General features: G+C 39.1%; 2 protein-coding genes across 3 annotated transcripts in view; both read right to left on the minus strand.

The window, feature by feature from the left end:
* LOC134156298 (ribonuclease H-like) overlaps positions 1 to 23,088 on the minus strand; it is a 384,552-nt gene that overhangs the window by 133,464 nt on the left and 228,000 nt on the right. The window lies entirely within an intron of this gene.
* CAMK4 (calcium/calmodulin dependent protein kinase IV) overlaps positions 1 to 23,088 on the minus strand; it is a 140,163-nt gene that overhangs the window by 13,085 nt on the left and 103,990 nt on the right. For both annotated transcript variants that reach the window (XM_062604244.1, XM_062604243.1), the window contains 2 exons: positions 4,564 to 4,654; positions 2,278 to 2,352 (listed from right to left, as the gene is read on the minus strand). In XM_062604244.1, coding sequence (XP_062460228.1) covers positions 2,278 to 2,352; positions 4,564 to 4,654 — 166 coding nt within the window. The remainder of the gene's footprint in view (positions 1 to 2,277; positions 2,353 to 4,563; positions 4,655 to 23,088) is intronic.

Here is a 23,088-nt window from a genome sequence, read left to right on the forward strand (position 1 = left end):
GTGGGCAGGATGTGGGAGTTGTCAGTCTGTGCCTATTAATTATTCATAACTCAATTTGGCATTTTAACAATTTTCTTCCTGGATTTCCTCCGCTTCTGGAAAGTAATCCTTGTATATTTTCCAGGCAGCAGGAATTCTGCATGGTCAGTTTTAACTTGGGTCATGAAAGAAGGATTGCAGGTGCATGTCTGCAGGCACAAAGCTCCTGTCTTCTCATCACAGGCATTCGGTCTCAAACCTCCCCAGCAAGTCATCGCTACTCTGAGGGCTCTTCTGTGGGAATAAACCTTAACCTGTTTTTACAGTATGAAAAGACAGTCATAAAAAGGGCTAAATACTATCTACAGTTTTATGGCATTTGTAGTATAACTGTCAACCAGAACATTAATGGCTAATATGTGATGTACAGTTTTATGAAACTGACTGGAATTCAGTGCTACTTCTAAAGCATACTTGGTGCATGTATGTGCTTGGCAGACGATGTCATATGAGGTAATGGACATGTCACCTTAATTGCCTTATCATCTGTAATATGAAACAGCAGAGTAATCTTACGGTCTACTCCAATGCTTTGCTTTTACTGTTATAAAAACAAATGCCAAGTGTCCAGTTTCCACATGGCTTAGCTCAGCACTGTCCAAAACAACCAGATATGCCTACCACCCGCACACTGCTAGCAGCTTGCAGCCTCTTGCAGAAGCCCATTGAGGATCTGCAGTTCAGTGAGACTGGCAGAAATAGGCTTCTCCACAAGATCACATTGGTTGCTCAAGATTAGTATTCTCAGAGGGTAACCCAGCAAGCTTGCCCTGGTGTAATCAAGATCACTAGCCTCTCTGGCCATTAGCTGACTTGCTAACATGAAAGGATCTTGCAATGAAGGTTGAGCAGACTGCAGAAGCAGCCGCAATCCTCTTTTAACAGAGTGGCTCCTTCTTTTGCATGTTCTGACACTGGAGGATCCATTTCTGGCTCATTTTCTGGTTCCAGGAGTCCAAGTGAGCTTCTGCATATGTGGGGAGCTATCTGTGCCGGCTCTAACCACAAAGTTGTGCATAAGGATACTGTACCTGTGGCCAGACAGCATGTTCACGATGCCCTGCTGAAAGCTACCAGGCAACTTCGAGAGGCTCTGGCCAGCAGCTGCCTGCTCAGCTTGGCATCCACCACACAGAACTAAGCCAAGCCGCACCAGGGGTCTGCCCTGGCATGCAGGCCAGAGGCTTGCCACAGGGATGCAGCACCCCTTGCTGTCCCCTGTGACCTGGCAATGCTGCTGCTGAAGAAGGTCTGCTGTATAGAGGGGATGCAGGCTGGGCACAACCCTGCTGGCAGCAGGATGAGAACCTGCCACAGCCTCAGAGCAAAATGCTCTCCCCGTCATGAGGGAATGGCCACTAGGACTTGGCAGCACCTTTTTAAATTCTTTTTTTTTTTTTTAAGATCAGTTGTATGCTTCCTTTCTTTAAGCTTTGGTGGGTTATATGCTTGAGCTCTGGTTTTAGACTTTTGATTTTTTAGGGTTGGTTTTAGTTATATCATCTGTGGAATAATGGTATCTGACATACAGCACAGCTATGGCATTGTTTGCCAGATATTACACCTATGTCAATTGTAGCATTCACTTTCTGACTGAGAAGCATGAACTGTGTGTAAAACAGAAGCGTGTAAAACAGAAGCATATAAAACCATGAGATGAAACACGATTTAAAGAAGTAGAAAGTACCCTCAAAGGCCATATAAACCCAACATCATCAAATATGATTTCCTAATTTCTAAATTACTAAAGGAATTAAAATTACCATCCTTGTGTAATACATTAATTTATGACCCTACTTTAAGTAATAATCTGATTTCTTCTATGTTAAAAAAAAACTTTAAGATAAATTAATTGTAAGCAATATTCAAATATTCATAATTGCTATGAGCTGTATAAATTTTTCATGGTTTCCACTATGCCTTTCATAGTTCAAATTCCTGCTGATGCCTCTCCAGTATTATTTTAGTAATTTCAGCATTTTTACAATGGTTGAACTTACTTCCTTGCGAGTAATGAAATTGCACCATGACATATACTTCGATTATTAAGCTTCAGTGCTGCAGAATATGAGTTTAGAGAAACTTAACCCAGTGCAAGTTCTGAACGTTAGGTTTTTATTTCTGCTTTTTAGGGGCTTTTGGATATTTGACTCTAGGATGAAGCATTTCACCTTGGAAAGAGAAAATGTAACATCCTCACATTAAGTGCAGCATATTATAAGTAATAAAACAACATACCACAATACCCTGGAGTTCCACAAACTGTCTTCATGGTCACCTGATCTTCCACAATCTTGGAAAGTCCAAAGTCAGCTGTTAAGATTATTCAGAAATATTAATGTTCTTACTTCCTTGTAAAATTACTTTTTTTTTCTTTTTATATTTTATATGCAAGTAAATGAACTTTTATGCATTGAATGAACAATACTGTAATTTCCAGAGGTGAGGATCAGTTTAAAGAATCTACCCAGACTATGATCTGAAAGAAAGATTTGTCCATGCAAATGAGTACTCCCGGCTCTTGCTTGACAGAAATGTAGCTTGTATTTTATCCTGAAGACTGCACAAATCACAGTATCACACTATGCTAGAGATTGGAAGGGACCTCGAAAGAAATCCAATAAAATGGTATGCCTAAAGGCATAAAAGCAGTGATCCAGAAATGCATTTTTGGTACATATTCACCTTCCCTTTGTGAGTAATCCAATAAAATTAACAGAACAATTTGGGGTTAAAAAATCATGTGTCAGTAATTTCTTGGACCAGAATATACAGTCCCTGCAAGACAAAATCACAACAATACTTTGATAAAAGGCTTCTAGAAACAGAGCTTGTGCCAGGAGAAGTGATGATCATCCTTTTTTGCAGTGTTTCTACCCTGAATTACTGCTTAGAGAGGAAGAGCCCTCATGATTTACATGTCATACTTGCATGATCCATTTCTTTTAAAGACATGAAAACCAAAGTCTTTATATACTGTAGTTTTCACTGAGAATAAACTGAACTTCTTCAAACTTTAATTCAGGTGATGATAATCTTGCTTTAACAACTGTAAAATAGAAGTATTTTTGTTTTGTTACAGTGAATAACAGAGTGAATATTTTGACTCAAGATCAGAATAAAAAAAAAAAGTTCATCTTTTATTCTATAAATGCATAGTTAGGCTTCACTTCTCCCTAAATGCTTATAATTTATGTATTATTATTTATCCAAACAGAAATATCTTTTATAAATACTTACTGTAAATCAGATGTCAATTTAAACAACAATAGTATTAACCAGAAGATGAGGAATCACAGCATTTAGGAAAATGCTTCAGGAACCCCTACACCACTCTGGCTGTCAAACCAAGGCCACTGGGTGCTGCATTAATCTAGCATGTTACAGCTGTTAGAGGTTTTCAAGGAAAGATAAAAACTAGGATAAAATGTAAATTAAGATACCGTCATCCTGAGGTGACAGTTTCCTAGAAATTTATACAAAACTGCTGAGACTATTTGGTGGAAATGTAACTCCTGAAACCCATGATGGACACCAGCCTGGTGAACATGGCAACACTCCTTGCGTGCTCCCATGTTCTCTGGTAAGAGAGCACAAGGTGGTCTTTCCAAACTGGTTACATACAGCTCAGGAGGATTGCACAGAGCCTCTCTTTGCTAAAGCGAAAACTTGGCATACCTAGCATTTTTGGAGGTCATGCCCTTTTCAACCAGTGACCATGCCCAACAGAACTGGTATAATATGTCCCCATTCAGGAGAGCCTGATCTCACCTTGGCCCTCCTCATTGCCCCCATGGTGCTGACCATGCCTCAGATAGCTTGCCTATGCTCTTTGCAAAGATCACTTCTTATCCCTCAAATTTGTCTTCAAAACAGAAGTCAGCATTGCTCAGTTTGCTTTCTACCATTTATCTGCACATTTGTACTTTCATGCCAATGAATCTTTCCATTTTAAAATATTAGTTTAAAAATAAAAAAACAGGGCACAGAAGTTCAGACAGATGTATGATGATCTCATGATCCTTTTTGTTCCTCTGTTGCAGAATGACTTTAAGAGCAGAACCATAGAGTTCTGGAGGACTGTGCAAGCAAGGCAGGGGGTGGCCCTCACAGGTGGACAGAGACCGGACCTGGGAGGAGAATGTGGAGGAAGCTGTGGGGGCTAACCAATACTGTTATGCCACGAAGGAGTGGCTGAATACCACTCCTATATATGTGTGAACTGCGTCACAAATAAACCAGAAGTTGCTTATCACCCATATTGGGTTGGCCTGTCTGCTTCTCCTCGCCGCTTACATTCCTCCTGAGCTCTTCATTCTCTGACATGTTCTGAACAATTCTATCCATAAATTCTCTAAGCAAGTACCTTGGTTTTAAAAACAAAGTGCTGCTGGAGAAGTAACATGCTATTCATTTGAGTATAAGCATTTGCTTTGAATAAAGTGGTAGTGAGACTGGAAACATCAGTTAGCACGTATTACTGGTACAAAGGAATTAGGGAAGCATACATATAATGCTGCTCACCGATTTTTAGTGGTGCATCTGGTGCTGGTGTTGCATAGAGTAGATTTTCTGGCTTCAAGTCACGATGCACAATCCCATTTGCATGCAGGTACTAGAAAAAGAGCAAGTTAACACATTTAAATGAGAACAAGATATTATGGTCGAGCGTGAGTTAACAGTTAACATCTTCCTAATAATCTAGAGCAGCACATTAATATAATTTGCATTGTGTGTGGCACAGAGTCACTAAACTAATATTCAGTAGCTTTTTTTCTTCAAACCTGTGCAGCACAGGAACTTTGGATGCATATTGTAATCTGAATAGCAAACTAAAATTTGGGAAGGCAAAATTAGCATCACATCCATTTGAGAAGAAAAACATCTTGGAAAGTGTTATTGACTTTTTAAATACAGTGGTAGCTTCTAGGAAATAATCTAACAGATGCTCAGATACAAAGTCTGCCTCAGAGGAAGGTAGTTTCTGCATGTTACAAAATTCTGAGATTATAAAATGGACATACAACTATTAAACAAACACCTTTGAGTAGAAGAGATGCAGTATGTGTCCTGGGCTAATCATAAAATCCTTAAGGTCCTTGGAGCAGACTTCTCAAATGTTTTAAAACCACCCAATTGCAGAGTCTCAAAAATCCACCTGCTTGCTAGAGCACACGCAGTACATGTGAATTTATTCACCTCTGAATTCCTTTTAAGATGCTGTTCCTGCCTTGCACTGAGAAGAAAGAATTTCTGGAATATATGGCTGCTTCTTACACTGCTATAGACAGACATAGAAAAAATACGTAACATATTGATAGACAAAAAAAAAAATGATAAACTAGTTAATCAAATTCTGTATTTCTTGTTGACAAAATATTCAGCAGAAACCTCTGAAGCCTTGAAAGATGCTCAAGGGTAAAACCAGATTACCTTATTTGAAGTCTACATTTCAGTAGCATCTCTTTCAGCTGTGTTTTCACTTAAAAAAAAAATAGTGTCTGCACTGTTATGCTTCACATGACAAATGGTTGACCATCTAGAAAGCACAGCCGAAGTGTGCATTGATACAGCATCTGAGATGAATTTTGACCGCACATCTCATCGGAAATTAGTTTCTATAAGTTGCCAGTGATTAGATAACATTAAGTAAGAACACGTTGTTTCCTTGGTCATTACTTTAGTGGTACTGAGTGCTTTTTAAGTGTGTATTTCTTAGAATGCAATATATGCTTTTTGTTGACAGTTTATAATCCTAAATCTGCAATATTTGTCATGATATGGCTTGCAGAGACCAGCCGAAGACTCTCATCTACTTCAGAGTGAAATCCAAGTGCTTGTCCCAGCTGTGTTTTCGACAGTGAGAGAGCTAATCAGTTATTCAAGGTAAAAAAAGGCAACAGTGTAAGAGAACTGATGGACTGCATGCTGCTACATCATTTAACATCATCGCTTCTGCATGGCTTCACACAGTCATGTTCACCCTGGATAAAAATATATCTTTATCTGCTAGTGGAGACATAACTGTAGCAAAGATGCTTCATGCAGAGGTAATAGTGGAACACAGGGAGTACACCAAAAGCAATCAGGTTGGAGAGGACACAAAGAGATGTCTGAACACTGATGTGTGTTCATGTGCTGCAAATCTATTTAGCTGACTCTGTCAGAGTGAGAAGGTTCAGACATTTCATGACTGCTTGGTGGAAAGCAGACATTTCCTATTCATTTGTATGAAAAATTTTCGACCAGATTTGTGATGAGAATTTTTCCAGCTAAGTCTGCAGGTTTTTAGGAAGTCCTTTTCTTACATGTGCCCACAGTCTTAAAAACATTTTACATTGTGAGGCTGTAAACGTCAGAATTTTCTTCTCTTTCCAGAATTGCATTTTTGAGGAAGGGAAATTTGGGAAGAATTTTGAGAGAGGTTGTCCAACTTTTCCTCTCTTTTAAGGCATAAAGTGAGAGTAGCTCACAGGGCTTCTTCTCAGACATAGCAAGAACCATAACCAGCAACATCCGCTAACCATGCTTGTGCCTCATGACTGACTGGCTTTTTGACATATTTCTATTAAACTTGCATCATAAACTCTTTTTTTATTACAAAGTCATAAGACCCCACATAGGAAAATTTCCCTTCTCTACCTAATTCACCATTTGCAGAAAACTTGCAGGATGGGGTGCCCAGCAAACATGAATTGCCTCAACAACCTAGCCCACATCCTTCTAAGACTGCTACTACAACAGTCTGAGCTCTCTCATGTCCACTCCTCACAACACCTGCAGCTACTCCTACCTTCTCCACCACATCTGCCTTTGTCTCCCCAGCATCCTAGCCCAGAATTTCAGGCCACTCACAGCACCTCTGACTGTTCCCTGTGGCCACAGAGATCCATCATGGTTGCTACAATCTCTAATCTCTGTCCCTGCTGCTCTGTCCTCTCTCTACCACTATTTCTTTTTCTTGACTTCGTATTTGGGCACTGTGGTATGTGGTCCAGCCACGCATGTGGCTGGGGCTGCTCAAGCTGGCAGGTCGTGGGTTTAGCAGACCTACTGTTAGCATCTCTTACCTTTGAAACCTAGCTTCCTGTCACATTTTGTGGAGTTTGGCCAATAAAATCAATAGCTTTTTTTGTGAACTAACATAAAAATGGGCAAAATGGACGCCTTACTTCTCTCCCCCCCCCCCCCCCCCCCCCCCCCCCCCCCCCCCCCCCCCCCCCCCCCCCCCCCCCCCCCAGTGTTTTCAGTGATGCAGAAACCCCATTCTTCAACCATACAAAAGTGCCAGTTAGACTTGGGGATCCGCAGCCTCCCAAGGGGAAAGACTGCTGGCTGGACTTCCATAAAAGGTACCTGCCTCCAAACAAACTTGTTAACAAAGTTCTCCAGTGCATGCAGTGGCCTTCTGTCCTCCAGGCTGAAACACCTATCATTCACTGAGTGTATCTCCTGCTGAATGGGACCTTCCAAGACTGTGTCCATTTTCAGCATTGCCCCCTTTCTTGGTAAATACACTGGGACTTGCTGGCAAATTTTCACCAGGCCCAACAGCTCTGTTCCCCCTGTAGAGCTATTGAAAACTACTTGGTAATCACGTTGTTTGGCCGATATGTGAACAGCATTCTGAATTAAACGATCTTGATTTAAAAGCAGAACTAGTTGAACTGACATAATTCATTTTGTATAACATTTATTTCAATTTATATATGCTCTATTTTGACTGCTCTTCACTTTATTTCTCACATACTGATTTTAAGAAGCACCATGTTCTTTTGCAGGCAGTGCCTCTGTAGCGTAAGTTCAAAGTCTCTATCTGGAGTACAGGTATGGGCATTGTGTACTGTCATTGCAAAATAGATAGCCTGTGCTGTACTATTTACATGTTATGTCTCTTAGTGATTGAATGGTGTGGTTAGACTAGAAGATAAGGTCTCAGGTATAAAGCAAGAGCAGTGTATGGACTCACTTTACAATCTAAGCATGGTTGAATTACATCATTTTCCCCACCTATTAGATATGGACAAGACTTAGAACACCATTTGAATTCTATGGATAGATAAGGGTTTATAGATACATAGCACTTTACAACAATTTAACGTAGCATGCACATGATACGTGATCATGACATGATGCTCTCACAGCAGCTAAAATGTCCTCTTTCTACTTTTTTTTGACTTTCAGTAGATAGTGCCAACCTCTGAAAGAAAATAAAGGCATGACAGTTGTCTGATTGCAGCTTTGCTAATTCATGTTACTGAAATAAGGTATTTCATTATGCAGAAAATCTGTATTTTCATCAAAATTCTCTATTTCCATGACAACACTACATGGATATATTTAGTTCTAGTTAAGTCCTGTAACATCTACATACTAAAATTCAAAATTTGCTTGTAGAATAACAGCATTTCATCTGGCCTGATGAGATGTGGATGGTAGAGGGGCCTCCACAGCATCTCACAGAAAGGCCTGTGGAAGAAGACCTTGTGGAAAAAGTCTTCCCTGTGAAGAGCAGTTTCATCTGAGCAGCTGGCCAGTGACACAGGGAAGAGAAATTATTCTTTCTCATGTACCTTCTCCTTTCTCCTCTGATTTTACTGTTCTTTTGAACCACATCAAGGCAGGTGCTAAAAATAGATACAGTACTGATTTTAAGGAACATATGGCTATTCTATTTAGCAAAAGAGAACGAACAAGTAAAAATAAAATGAAAACCCTAAGCAGTTTGCATTAAATTGGTGAATTTACGTGCAAAAATATATTTGTGCATCCTATGATCACACTTGTTTTTCAATCACTTAGGCCAATGAGATGTAAGTAGGGCAGGCAGGTGAACTGACTGTGTTTCAAAGATATAGTGGGGTACTGCATTATTAGTGTAAAGCATCTCAGATAACCTGGGAGAAATGTATTCTAGGAAAACTGAATCTGACAGTCTTACTACTCTTTGATAAATGCTGAGGACAGACTTAGAATGACGCTAGGTGGCAATAATATACAGGCAATTTTCTGAAAGGCTTACCATTTAAAATAAAGGCTGCCTTCATTGCCTTCATCTTGGCCTTTACTCCTGTGGTATGCAACAGCAACTCGTAACTGAACAACTTCTGTGACTTTAATTGTGACTACAGCAGAACGTATATATATATATATTTTAATTTATTTTTATTTTGTGGGGTTTTGTTTTTTGATTTTTTTTTTCATTTAAGCTTCTTTCTACTTGCTGTGTGAGAGTTCCTTTTGCTCTTTGTTGTTGTTATAAAATAGAAGATGATAATTAAAATTATTTTGGAAATGCAAGGATTATTTTGAGAGGTGTTGCAGAAGTGCTTCTGAGAATTCTTGCTTAAAGAGCTTTGAAAAAAGACACTCTCTGTGATAGTGTCAGAACCCAGCTTCATGGGAATCACTAAGGTACCAGTAACAAAAGTGTGAAATCAACTCATATACACAGCATAATCTCCCCTCTGCCCCCTTTCTCTTACTGCAGTCACACTGGTTTTGGGATTGAATGAACAAAATAGCATATTTACAGAAAGCAAACTCAACATTGATTTCTTTTATGGATGTATTTGAGCAAGTTTTGGATGTCTCTATATAGACAACAACAAAATGGAGTCATAGAAAGGCACCAAGTAATGAAAACTTCTCCAAAGATCTTGCAGAAAGCCTATTCTTTGCACTTGTCTTGCTTCTATTGGTTGCTCTGGGAAACTGGAGTACGCTATTATGTCTGCTGCTTAATAGATTGGCTTCCAAACATTTTCATTTGTTCAGTAGAACAAACAATATTTGCCTTTGTACTTTATATAAGTATGCAGTAACACAACTAATTTGATTTATAAATTCAGATAATAAATCTGTGTACTATTAAAAAATAAGAAGAAATGCATCTGCATAGATGCGTAAATCAAAGTGTTTATTTTCTTTGCTGGTCTACTATATTCAAAGTTATGAGATAGCTCAAAAAGGAAGTTCTAAATTAAGCAAATAGGTCATATAATGTTTCAACTGCAATCTCCACAGTAATTTTATTCTACATTTGGAAACAGCTCTATCTTTTGAATGTTCATGCTTTTAGAAGAGTGAAGCAGCCTTGAGGATGGCAACACTACATGAGGTGTGATCACAGCGAACCATGCACAGTCAGTTCTGTACAATCTGACATATGTAGGAGAGGATAACACAAATCCAGCACACCTTCCCACACAAATCCCAAACAAGCAGGTTTGTGCAGAGAGCTAACTGTTCACAGTGGCATGAAATTCTCCTCTTAAACTATAAGTAGGCTACAGCATCAGAGTAGATTAAAGAGCTCTGTTATAGTGGCTTCTTCTCAAATCCATACAGAAGAGCAGCCCACTTGTAGATTTTTTATTCGGTGAAGAATTAACATACATTAACAATATTCCTCATACAGCCACTCTGCTTAAAGCTGTCTTTTTCTGCATAACTGGGGCGCAGAAGACAAAGATGATGTTTTTCTTCTTGCAATTGCCCAGGCCCCTCGCAGTACCTATGGCACACCCCCCGTGTGCCTGCTCCCTGTCTGGTTGCATAACAAAAAAGTGAAGGGTATACATTCTTTTGAGAAAACTCAGTCATTTGTGATGAAGTTCAAAAGAGCCATGATATTAGATGCAGAGTAACTCCACAGAACTGCAGTGGGCAGAAGCCACTTAACGGGTGACCTGATCTGTTGAAACTGCTAAGGTGAAGTATACCTTTTTCCCTCTACAAGGAGTTGCAAAAAAATAACAAAAGAGCTAAAAAAACCCCACAAACAGCCCTCTCCAGAAAACAAAAGCTGAAAACTAGTAGTCGTGCCCTTGGTACTGGTACACACTACATCACTCTAGTTTTGCACAACTCAGCACCTCTCTGCTTGGCTGACTTCACACAGAGCAGCTCTCGTAGCCCTCCAAAGTGTCCTGAGGTTTTGCTGTCTGTATAGTGGTCTGAAGACAACATTACAAGCATATTACATTGCTGTTACTACTTTGTTCTACTCACTCCCTGTCTTCAGAATTTTTTGCTTTTATTGACCACTCATGTTATAAACAAACACACACAAAAAATATATGAAGCAAGAGTTTTTAAATTTAAAATATGAAAAATATTTTAAAAGTGTTAGAGATACAATTATTTTAAGACAAAGCTAAAAAAAACCCTCAAATGATTCATAAATCCACTTTATGGGTCTTTGTAAATTAATGCCATTCTAGCACATTTAAAAGGAAGCAGAAAGGTATTTTGCAAAATCAGGGTTCTTCCTTCAAGCCAATGGCATAACTCTGCAGAAGTTATTTTCTCTATCTGCCAACTCTGTATGGAATACAAACTTCAGCAACATTACAGTTATTCTAGAAAGTCTAAAAAAGAATTAGATTCTGTATTCCAAGTAGGTTACAGAAAAGCAAGTAATGCTTTTGAGAGCCAGTAATGTCTTCGGTTTTGCCATTAGGAAATAAAAAAAAATACAAATGAAAAACACAATTGGGAAAAGATCTGAAGCTTCTAGCTCAGGCCCCAATGAGCTCCAGGACCAGAGAGCCATTTAGCTGAGGAAAAATGTTCATGGCAGTGTTAAGTTTTGCTAGCCACAAAGATTTGCTAACCATAGCTCTACTATACCTATAATGGGGCCATAATATAATGCCCTAATTAGCCAAAATTACACATTTGTTCATTCTACACCAACATATTTTAGTTTCCTTTCAATAATTTATTTTTCCATATTCTAATCAAAGCACTACATTTCAGGGCTTTTAATTAATTCCTCTCCCTTTTGAAGAGGGATATTTCATAAAATAATGTAACTCTTCAGTGGGTAGGTTAGAATCTATACCACTTACTTATGAAGCATAAGGTGATTTTTTTCTGCTTGTACAGTACAGTTACAGTTGTAAATTAACCCACACCAAGGACTGCTCAAAACTCAGTTGTATATACTGTTCAAATATTTAGAACAGTCTTGGGTAAATTAGCACTGTCAAAACAACTCTTTGTTAGTCAAGACAAAGATTATTTCCATCAGGCAGTTTGAAACTGGTCACTTTGTTTTGAAGGTTGGCACAATTTAATGATATGTGTGCTGGCTGTTGAAAGGTAATCGGCATTGCTGACAGACAGTGACGTCAGCTCATTTACTAGCACCCACAGAGATCTCATAATTAAAGTAGTGCCCATTTGTGAAATTGTCTTCCTGAACATGCATATAAAAAGTCTGTAATTTTTAACACATCACTGTATGAAATAAATACTTATATTTCTGCATTTGAATTCTTATTTATGCATAAATAACTCACAGATGTTGTTTTGGGTTAATTACACTCTTTTCCTTGAATAGTGAAGCTTGGGTTACTTGTGATAGCATCACTTGTTAAGCCTAATATTGATCTTACAGTCAAGAAAGGGCTGCATAGATCACGTATTGAAAAAAAAAAACAAAACAGGTTTATTTTTTTGCTTTTGTTACAGACTTTTATAAAACATAGTTATAAACAGCACAGACCTCAAGGTTTACATGTGTAGCAGTGTTTCCATTTATTTCCACTTTCTCTTCTGCTGAAGGTGAGGCCTCACCCCATACAGTCCAAAGGCCTATTTTAGTGGTGTGCAAACTTGGACTGATCCCAGCCTCACAGTACTGTCCCACATATACTCTCTTATTCTGAAGTGAGGAAGGAAAACAATGTATTGCTTCTGAAGCAACACCATACCTCAGGAACTTCCTCCCTCAAGATAGCTGGGTAGATTTGCCAGCTATCCCACCTTTTCATGTTTTTGCAACATGAAATTTATAGTCAAAACCAGAAAAAAAGTCTGCTATAGCTCTCCCATAATCACTCAGTGCCCTCTTCATCTGAAAAAAGCAAACAAATACCTCACCCACCCATTCACCCAACCAAAAAATCCCCAAACCAAACCAAACCAAAACAAAATATCTTCATGGACAATTTTTTAGGATCCCTGAAAGAGCTGGAATTTGTAAGATCCATTTTGAAGGTAAGAAAGATCCAGATTTCCATGCCAGAATTTTTCTGCAGGTGATGACATTAAGAGCAAACATTTTTGTTGCACTGGACAAGGTACCAGCTATATTTGTGAATAAATCGTATATTAAAAAAAAACCCCACCAACAAACATAAGAATGAGTAATGTCTGCAAAAACAGAACTGGAAGGAGTTAAAAAATTCTTATCTACTAGAAAGAGGAGGAGGTCAGGATGGTAGGCTCTGGAAATTTCTATTGTGTTGGTAACTGCTTCCTTTGAAAGCTATCTCTGATTGCATATTAATATAAGCTTTCTGGAAAGGTTTGTGTAGGCTCTTAAAAGCAAAAAAACAATTCACATTCTGCTGGGGAATGTGACAAACTTATCAAGGCAGCCAAATTTTGGTTTTTTTTAATGAGTGGAATTCTGAAATACCACGTTCTAGCTGAGAAATGCTGAATTGTAAACCCGAATATGTTACCAGCTCCTCTGTTTTCAGAAAGATCAGCAACAGATGAAAATGGGGTGGGGATGTTTAATTTCTGTCCAACAAAGTAATTTCCCTGTGGATTTATTGATATCCAGTGTACAGAAAGGTTAGAAATACTCTCCCTTATGAGATCTACTTATATTGGAAGACTGAGAGATTTCATCTAGAATTCTATTTTTGTCAGTGAAAAATGTTCAGAATCCTGTTTCCACACATATCTTTTCTAGTTTCTATGTGGATCTATTTCCATTTAATTCCAAATTTTGCAATTATAATGGAAATCTTCAAAAGAACCTACAAAAAAAATAATTTCTGTTTCTCAGTTATTGTGCCGTATTCTTCCCAGGGTTCAGGAAAAAAAAAATGCAAAAATATTTAACTGGAACAAATCTGTTCTGCTAGGTAACATAGAATCATGGAATCATAGAATAGTTAGGGTTGGAAAGGACCTTAAGGTCCAACCCCCCTGCCATGGGCAGGGACACCTCACACTAAACCATGCCACCCAAGGCTCTGTCCAACCTGGCCTTGAACACCGCCAGGGATGGAGCATTCACACCTTCCTTGGGCAACCCATTCCAGTGCCTCACAACCGTTACAGTAAAGAACTTCTTCCTTATATCCAATCTAAACCTCCACTAGACCAAGTTGCTTAAGGCCTCATCCAGCCAGGCCTTGAACACTTCCAGGGATGGGGCAGCAACACTTTTCTCTGGGAAACCTGTTCCAGTGTCCCACCACCTTCACAGTAAATAATTTCTTCCTTGTATCTAATCTAAATCTACCCTCTTTCAGCTTTAGTCCATTCTCCCTTGTCCTGTCACTACACACCCTTGTAAAAAGTCCCTCTCCAGATTTCCTGTAGGCCCTTTTTATGTACTGGAAGACTGTTGTAAGGTGTCCCCAGAGTCTTCTCGTCTCCAAACTGAGCAAGCCCAACTCTCTCAGCCTGTATTTATAGGAGAAGAGACCCTCAGGCACACAGATATTTTACCAGAACTCATAGCTATGGAACTAAGTATAAAATCTTAGTATTTTGACTTTACTTTGTGGACAGATTGTATTCTTAGTGTAAGTAAGATATTTCTGTAGCCTGGATCAGCCTACAATCAATGCTGTAACTCTTAAGAGTTGGCAACTTCTGTTTTAAAACTCTGGAATTAAATTCAGTGGCCATCATTATGCATGCTATCACTGCATTCTAGGGGATGGAGATTAGATAGAGTAGCAATATATTTTGATTTTTGTATTTTAATTTAGGGTTGTGCATTTATACAGTGTAGAAGAGATTTAAAGATGAGGGACAGGGTTAAATCTATTTAATCTACTAAAATACAGCCACAGGATAATTAGGAATCTGGCCAACAGTTTGATCTTTATTGATTACTCTGTCAATCAGTATGAGATATAAAATGTATTTATTGCTACAGAGTAACTTCCAAATTCAGGGGATAACGGTATTAAAATCTTGCTTATAAAAATTCTTTTACTCAAAATCTTAGCTAATAAAATTAAAGTATGCAATGAGAAACAAGAATGTCAACTTGGATTAAAAACTTTTTATCTCACATCTCTGAACCTAAAATTAAACTGGTATTGACAGAAACAAGCTATTTTGACCTCATTCAGATGATAACCAGCTACATTTCTATTGATCACAATGAGAACACAATCTGACTGAAGCACTAGAAGCAGAGTGATTGAAAATTATGTCCCTTCTTAACACCCAAGCTTTCACCAGCTCACTCTTTATAATGCCATCATTTATAGGTGTTTCTATTAGAGGCTTCTGGCCTCTATTAGAGGCTTCTGGCTTTCTGTGACTTGAATTATGGGTGTGAAATATGATGAGGAATCATACAATTAGAAATTCAAAACCTTTCACTCTGTTTTATGGTTTAAATAAGCTAAAGAAGTCCAAGCCCCCTTTACCGTTTGCAGATTATGGTTGAACAGATCTGCTAGGCAAAAAAGTGCTAATGGAAGATAAATCAATGTTAAATTAAAAATATTTTGGAACATGGTGTGCCACTCTTACCTCAGATGAACCTCTTATTATCAAACCACAACTGTGCTGGGCACAACAGCAGATGTGAATGTGAACACCACTGATGAAGGAGAAAACAATGCCCACAGAAAATCCTCATCTTCAAAGGTTTTGATCACCTTAACTTCATGCAACAATTACAGACATGAATGTGTCTGGATTTCAGTAAGGTATTTGATACAACTTCAGATCAATTACTGGTTTAGGTGATGGTCACACTGAAGGAAATGGAGTAGCAGAAATGCAAAATGGAAGGAAATTTAATCCAATGGTAGGTAAAACTCTTCCAAGTCATGTGAGGGAACCTCTTCTGGAGAATCAGGGGTCAGTGGAGGACTGGAGAGGCTGCTGTGCTACAAAATGATGCTAAACTTGCCTTGTTCAGCAATGCAAGTAAAACCTAAAGAAGTATTTGACCACTTTCTACAAATATGTAATGGTGAACACCAGAACTGGTGGAAGGAAGGGGTTTAAGATAAGGGTTTCTTGACGCAAAAGAAAAAAAAATAACAACAATCAGAAACTAGCTATGAATATCTTTAGGCTAGAAATGAGGAAAAGGCTCCTCACTGTGACAGCCACAACTATTTGTGCTAACCTTCCAAGAAGTGTGGGGAGGTCAAACCATAAACTGCTTCTAAGGTGATACTCAGTACAGTTATAAGGAAGATCACATGACACAGCTCCTGTAAGGGCAGCAACTGCAGCAGAAAGCTAAGGGGATAAGTGTTGTCTGATAAGTTTGTGACCCTGCGGAGAGAAACTCCTTCATCTTTCTTCAGGAGAGTTTGTGTGATTTGTCAAACTCAACCAGATCATCTCTCTCAAAGCTGTTACCAGAAAAAAACACCCAAATCTCCATTCAGTCTCAAGGGGACAGTGCTGTGCAGGTACCCCTCTTCCATGCCAAAACTGCAGTGACATAGACAGCCAGTTTCTCAGACTCCTTCTTGGGAGGATTTAGAGGCTGTGATGTGCTTAAGCCCAGCTGCATATCCCCCTTCTCCTCTCTGCAATGTTTCTGGTCCCCTGCCCACCACCACCTGGCTGCGTCCTGCTCTGTACCCCATTGCTCTCACTAACCTTGGCATTACCTAGGCATATAGGTGGTGGCTGCAAAGGGACAACAACTGGGGAAGGGGTAAGGGCACCAGAGACAGGCAGAGAGAGTCAGAGTGCTGCAGTCTGAATGTTGAGATGTTGCTGTAGCTCTGTCATCTACAAAGAGAGATTTGCGTTTAAGGTATAGTTTAGGTTCCAGTAGTTTTCTTCTTCATAATTTTCCATTCTTCCACTTTAAAGACTTCTTTTAGAATGTGTTGGGTATTTTTCTTTCTCCACCTTTTATACTACAGCTTTTTGAATAATACTTTATTGCAGTTTCTAGTGGCTTCTGTGGGTTGTGTTGCTTAGCAGAAATAGGATTTGATGCATCACCCCACACATATTCTGTTTCTCAGTTCAGACCAGGCTGCAAGCAGTGCGGCAATGAGACTAGAAGGCCTGACTCTAGCTGGAAGTAGAAAGGCTGAAAGAGAAATGGTGAGCTATGAGGACTTTGTTCCACCAATGAAGTGGAAATGACAACTGCATCCTAATTTAAGTATTGATCTCAATTCAGTGCTTGCCAGAGTAAGGATCCTACTGAGAAATGAACTCTGCTCAGCCAAGGGAGCAGTACACAAAACACTTCACACAAGTAAGTGGAAATGACTTTCCTGTCTGCTCAGTGCTGCACTGGGAGAAATTCAGATGAGGAATGTCTTTTGTCAGGCAAGAACAGCTCAGGATGCAAGCTGTTAACATGTCAAATGGGAAGAATTTAAGCAGCTGATATCTCCAGTTCAAGGGGGAATGTGGAGCAGAGAGATCTCAAAGCTCAGAGGAAGAGAAAAACAGGAAAGTTACTGCTGAAAGTAACATCTTTCAATCTGTGAGTCTCAGAGAAAACTGACAAACATATGCTTCACTTAGACTTTTGGCAAACACAAAAGATAGCAAAGCTCAGATTCTGCATGACCTTGTCTGTGACAAGGTCTCCAATTTATGTACATTCTTTTCCTTATGTTTTTAAATTTGGAAATTAACACTCGTCAGTTTAGCCCTCATAATTCGGCAAACAGATTGCCTATGGTCCATCTTTGCCTCCATTGCTGCTTTTTTAATTTTATTTTATTTTTCCAACTGGTTTCCAGCTACCTGAATACTCTCATCAAGATCTGTGTTAAGCACCAGCTCTCATCCACCTTTATGCATCTTTCTGCACCTTGACAGCACGTCCTGTAACGCAAACAGCTTTTCCATTTTCCTCGCACAGCAAAGATGTACAGTTTTGTGTGATCACTACAGACAAACAGCATTCAGTAGTGGCAGGTCCACTGAGGTCTGTAAAATATCACCTTCTCTCAAAGGTAGTAATCATTTCTGTTACTGGACATCTGTATAATGCTGCCAAGCACACACACAGACACAGTCATGAACTGGCCATGCAAGAGGAGGAAAGGTATTTAAGGGTATTTATACATTACCAGATGTACTACTAGTACATCCTAGATGTACAAGATGAACTCCTAATGTGATGCCTATTTTGCAACACACAAATGTAGTAGTTGGATGCAGCAGGGGAGGTATTCCTATGAAGAGATGTGCTGCAGCACAAGGCTCTTGTTATACCATATGCCAAAAGGCTGATGGCTGTGCTACCATATGCTGTAACACTAAACTTATATATTGAGACTTTTTTGGACTGCAGGACAAGTAGGGATTTTTGGAGAACATGAAAATTCTCATTTTGTCAAGAAAAAAAAATAAGTGGAATGCAATATTTTAAATTTCTAAGGGGATATGTGTAAAGATAAAGTCTAACTGAGTGATTAGGGAAATTTTGTTCCATTTTGAATTATTTCACCTTGAACATAAGTGTCTGCAATGGTATTTGGGATTGGAGTTCTCCCAGAATAGTTGAAATCAGTCTCAACCCTTCCAACAGGAAATCTATTAACCTTGAAGCCCATGTCCTTAGAAACAGAAATGAAACACATGGGCTTATTTAGCTTAACAAAAGTTGTAGGCTTGGAGTGGAAACAACTGTTGTTTCTCAAGACAGCAGGTGAACATCTAGAATGAAGGAGATGGAAGGAGAAATGAGAGCCCACAGGTATTTCCTGATCACTGGGATGGAAACAGGTTTTCTGTAGGAACTGAGGAGCAAAAAGCTGATCTTACGACCACGGCTCATCACTCTGTGAGAAGATACATCTATGATGGCAAGACCACAAAAGAAACTGTCTAAATTATAACTATGGAGAAGATGGAAACAAAAGGTTGAATTTCATACTTGAGCATCTTTCCCAGGCTCCAAAGGGGAGAACCCCTGCAAAGTCAGGGATGTTTTTTTGCAGGCTGTGGAGACAAGAAGACCAAACTTGATGGCTGTGTTTGCTCTACTGCCTTCAGTGCAGCACTGATGATCCACATGGATAGGGGACTCAATCATGGTAAAACCTATACTTTCATATAATGCATGCCTGTGTTTTGGTATGGGCATGTATTTTTTCCCCTGTTAAATCAGTTAACAGAGAGTTTTAAGGCTTCAGCTAATAGTTACGTGCAATCAGCGTTCAGCTTCAGTTAGCTTGCAGAGATGAGAGTAACTGTATTTAGACAAATATGGTTAAGCAAAGGTAGAACAGTGTCAGATATAACAATGCTGTTTCCAAACAAGGAAACAGAGACTATCAGGCACACTGTCAAACGTTAAGATTTAGCAAGAATAACTAAAAAATATAATACTGATGAAATGCCATCATTTTCTACCATTAAAATTACATTTACTGCTGGAGTTACCTCTTTGACAAACTTAATTGTCTTCACTGCACTGTGTTTAAACTATCTCATCTCAGGTTTTGAAAGCTTTTATCACAGAACTGTAACAGTATGCATCTAAACTGTGAGTAAAAGCTCATTACTTTCCACACAAATAAAATACTAGAGAGCCTACTGAGATCAGCCAGTATTAAGTTACAGACTACCATGTTACATGGATGACTGTATACATATACATATATACCAGCACACAGTACACAGAATTAAACCAGACATATTTTTCTTAGAAGAAAGCACATGCATTTAACCTGTTATACACAGGTTAAATTAAGAATGCACATTGCACTGACATCATTTCCATGCGGAGCTGTGCATTTGTACCTAGTGCTGCCAGTCAGCCTCTACTACAGCTGAGAAATAACATCCTCCACCAGTATTTTGAGACCCTGTTTGGTAGGCTGTGACTATCTTGGAAGGGGACACTGGCTGGCTGCCTACCACATGGCTGGTCTATGCAGAGTTCCAAAAGCAAACGGAGAGGTCATGCAATGAGGGATACTGTGGCTGCCAGGAAAGTGTTGCATTTTAGCTGTTCTCTGTGGGCACACCTCTCTTAAAAAATGGTGAAAAAGAGCTCTACCAAGGTTTCATCTGAGGCTTTATTTGCTTTCAGTGTCTGGTGAGAGGGCATATAGGTTTGCAGGTCCCAGTTCAGAGCATTTTCCTTCCCTTTGTGTAAACCTCCATGAAATCAAGAGGGATTAAGCGAGAGGCACGTTCATCCATTGTGCACTAAGTATGACACAATGGATTAACAAAATCCCTAGGATAAGGTGTAGTTTTAGGAAAATGCTTGCCAAACTTCAAGTATTCTAAAATTCAGAAGAGACCTCGAAATCTATGGTCTAAAGGGCTCCAGTCTTTGAGACAGCTACTTGTTTCAACCAAAGCCTATCAGTATACGATACTTGAGGCTATACATATTACACCTTAAAGAATGAATATATTTTTCTGTGCACTGCACATTAGAATATGCGAATCTACAACATCTCAGTCCTTTCCTCAAGACAAGCTACTTCTTTTCAGGAGAAATGCCAAAAGCAAAATAGTAAAAAAAACCCAAATACTAAAAAAAGGCTTTAATTTCAGCAGCCAAGAAGAATTGTTTTCTTGTAAATGGCTGCAGGCCATTTGCATTTATTTTTTACAGCCATATCTGAAGGCACTGTTTTCTTTCCTTTAAGAACACAACCTTCTCAAAGCAAATCGTGCGTAAAAATTGCTGTTGCAATGGTAATTGAAGGCAGAAATACAGAAGAATTCAAACTAACATTCACCCTTAGTGTGCTACTCTGTATTGCGCACCCTTTTAAAACAGTCCCTCTTTTGACCTTCACTTGGAGTCAGAAACTCACACAGCTGTGGTCTGAACATTTCTTCCTTTTTTATCAACCAGCAGGGCACAACTGAGGATCCAAGTAACCCTCATTGCCCCAGGCAAGGAAGCAAGTACGGCTGCTGCTCCTAATACTTGGACCTTCTTTCTGGAGGGGGCAAATTCACCCCAGACAAATGCAGAAGGTGGCAGTTGGGTGCTGTGGAGCAGCTTGTTGACACCTCATTTTTTTGCCACACGGGTAATTTCCAGTGTCAGAAAGGGCTCTGGTAAGCCAGCATGGCCTCTGCTTTTTTACTCAGATTTGATGCTGAGTTTACTCCAGTTTGTCCAGGTCATACCTCACCATAGCACACTTGTTTTCCAACACAATCTTTTCCTCTTTGTAGGGTAAGAAAGCTTAATCAAATGCCACTTAAACAAAGTTTAAAATACATTTATTTATAATACTGGATTTTACTACACTGCATTTATTTAGTGTGCAGAACACTTTGGTCTGAGCAGACCTACCTGAAATACAAAATGGAGCTATATTGCTAAATCACATTAAACAATTTTGTAAGTTAATTAAAATGTAAGTTCTGTACACTCAAAGTCAGTGTTGAAGACCACTGAAAAGGACAAGGACAAGACCACTAGCATTATCAACAAAATCTGCAGCTAAATTTATCTACCCATTAAACTAAACTAAACACACTGCCTATTAGAAATAACACTGGGGTACTGTTAGCAATGTTTCTCTGTTTAGAAAGAATAAAATTAACACAAAATGCAAGGGAAATGCAAACAAAAGGTCTACACTAGATTACAAAGAACAGTGGTTAAACCAAGATCAATGTGCCTTTCCATGTGGTTGAAGTACATTCATTCACAAATATACTGCAACAGTTGCCTTTAAATACCATGACTACATTACACGTAAGATGAATTTTGCTCACAGAGTGATTATCCCAGATGGCTGCCCCAGTAAAGGTCCCAGTGCTAGAAAATCCTTTTAGGGTGCTCTGAAAATATCTTTACCTTTCTCAGACCAAGGCTGCATGCTCAATGACACTACTGCATAGAAATACAGTGGGATCCAGAAACTCCTCTTGCCTCGATACGATGTCTACTATTTATCACTCTCTTTAGAGAAACAGTCTCTTTAAAACTTCTGTGATTTGAAACTGACACCTAAATGATCCTCAGTAGTGTGGACAGGAAAACTAGAGCCTTTTCTTGTGGTCAAATAATAGACAAGGGTAGAAATGGGTATTCCAGTGCATGTAACACTTGATCTATTGGAGCTTCTTTCCTGTCCACTGCAACAGCGATACCAGCTCTCAGTTCAAAGCAAACATTAATAGGGCTAGAAAGCAACAAGAGATTGAACCTACTGACACTGGACAAACCCCATGCAAATCACTAAAGAAAGTAATAATATCTTTCTCTTTGAAAAACAATACCTTCCCCATAAGTTGCAAATGATGTGAGTGTTATTTTCCTGGGACAGACACAACGAAAAGAACAGAGAATTTCAGAGCTATCTCATGCACAGTATCTTCTGGTCACTGTACACTAGTAAGTCATAATTTCTCAGCCAGTCATTCTGACTCTAAGGTCCCATATGTCTGTGTCATTACAGAAACAGCAACCCATGAATCTAATTATCATGAAATGTTAAGTACAATTACCTGCATTGCCAAACATAACAGAAAGAAGAGTAACTGAACAGTTTCTCAGAAGCATACATCTTGACTATATCACTGTTGTATACTTCTTTGTTAATTTCAAATAAATTTTATGCAATTAGGTATAAAATTAAGGAGATATAAAAATGGTTAGCAGCTGAAGAAAATTACAGTATGTAAGGTGCTATATTATTCTCAAATCTCAAGCAGTTACTTCCAGCACAAATCTAGTTTCAAAGGCCTATACCTGCAGTGGAAAGGAAGGACATCAAGCATAAAGCTAGATCCAATTTTGTTTCAGTAGAAAACGCTGCATCCAGAGTGGGGCTCAGGGCCTGTGCCTTTAATCTCCAAACATTTTAGACGCATGCTTCTCTGCAGTTCCCTGCTGGCATGCTGGACTATCATGTCTGATGCATGATGTGAATCATAGACTTTAAGGAAGAGGAGAGCATTTCTGGCTTCCCATGCAGCTTTTTTCATTCACTTATCAGTGTAACTTGTCAGTCCAAAAGCCGTTCCTTGCTCAGGATTAAAAGGAGGAATGACATAGAAGGTCCACTTGGTTTCTGATACTCCCAAGTACATTGGTGAAGGATTGTATCACTCTGCCCTGGCAGATAA

The sequence above is a fragment of the Pezoporus occidentalis genome, unplaced genomic scaffold, assembly GCF_034315485.1.
Source record: "Pezoporus occidentalis ecotype Australia unplaced genomic scaffold, CSIRO_AGI_Poc_V1 ctg84, whole genome shotgun sequence".
In the NCBI taxonomy this organism is placed as follows: Eukaryota; Metazoa; Chordata; class Aves; order Psittaciformes; family Psittacidae; genus Pezoporus; species Pezoporus occidentalis.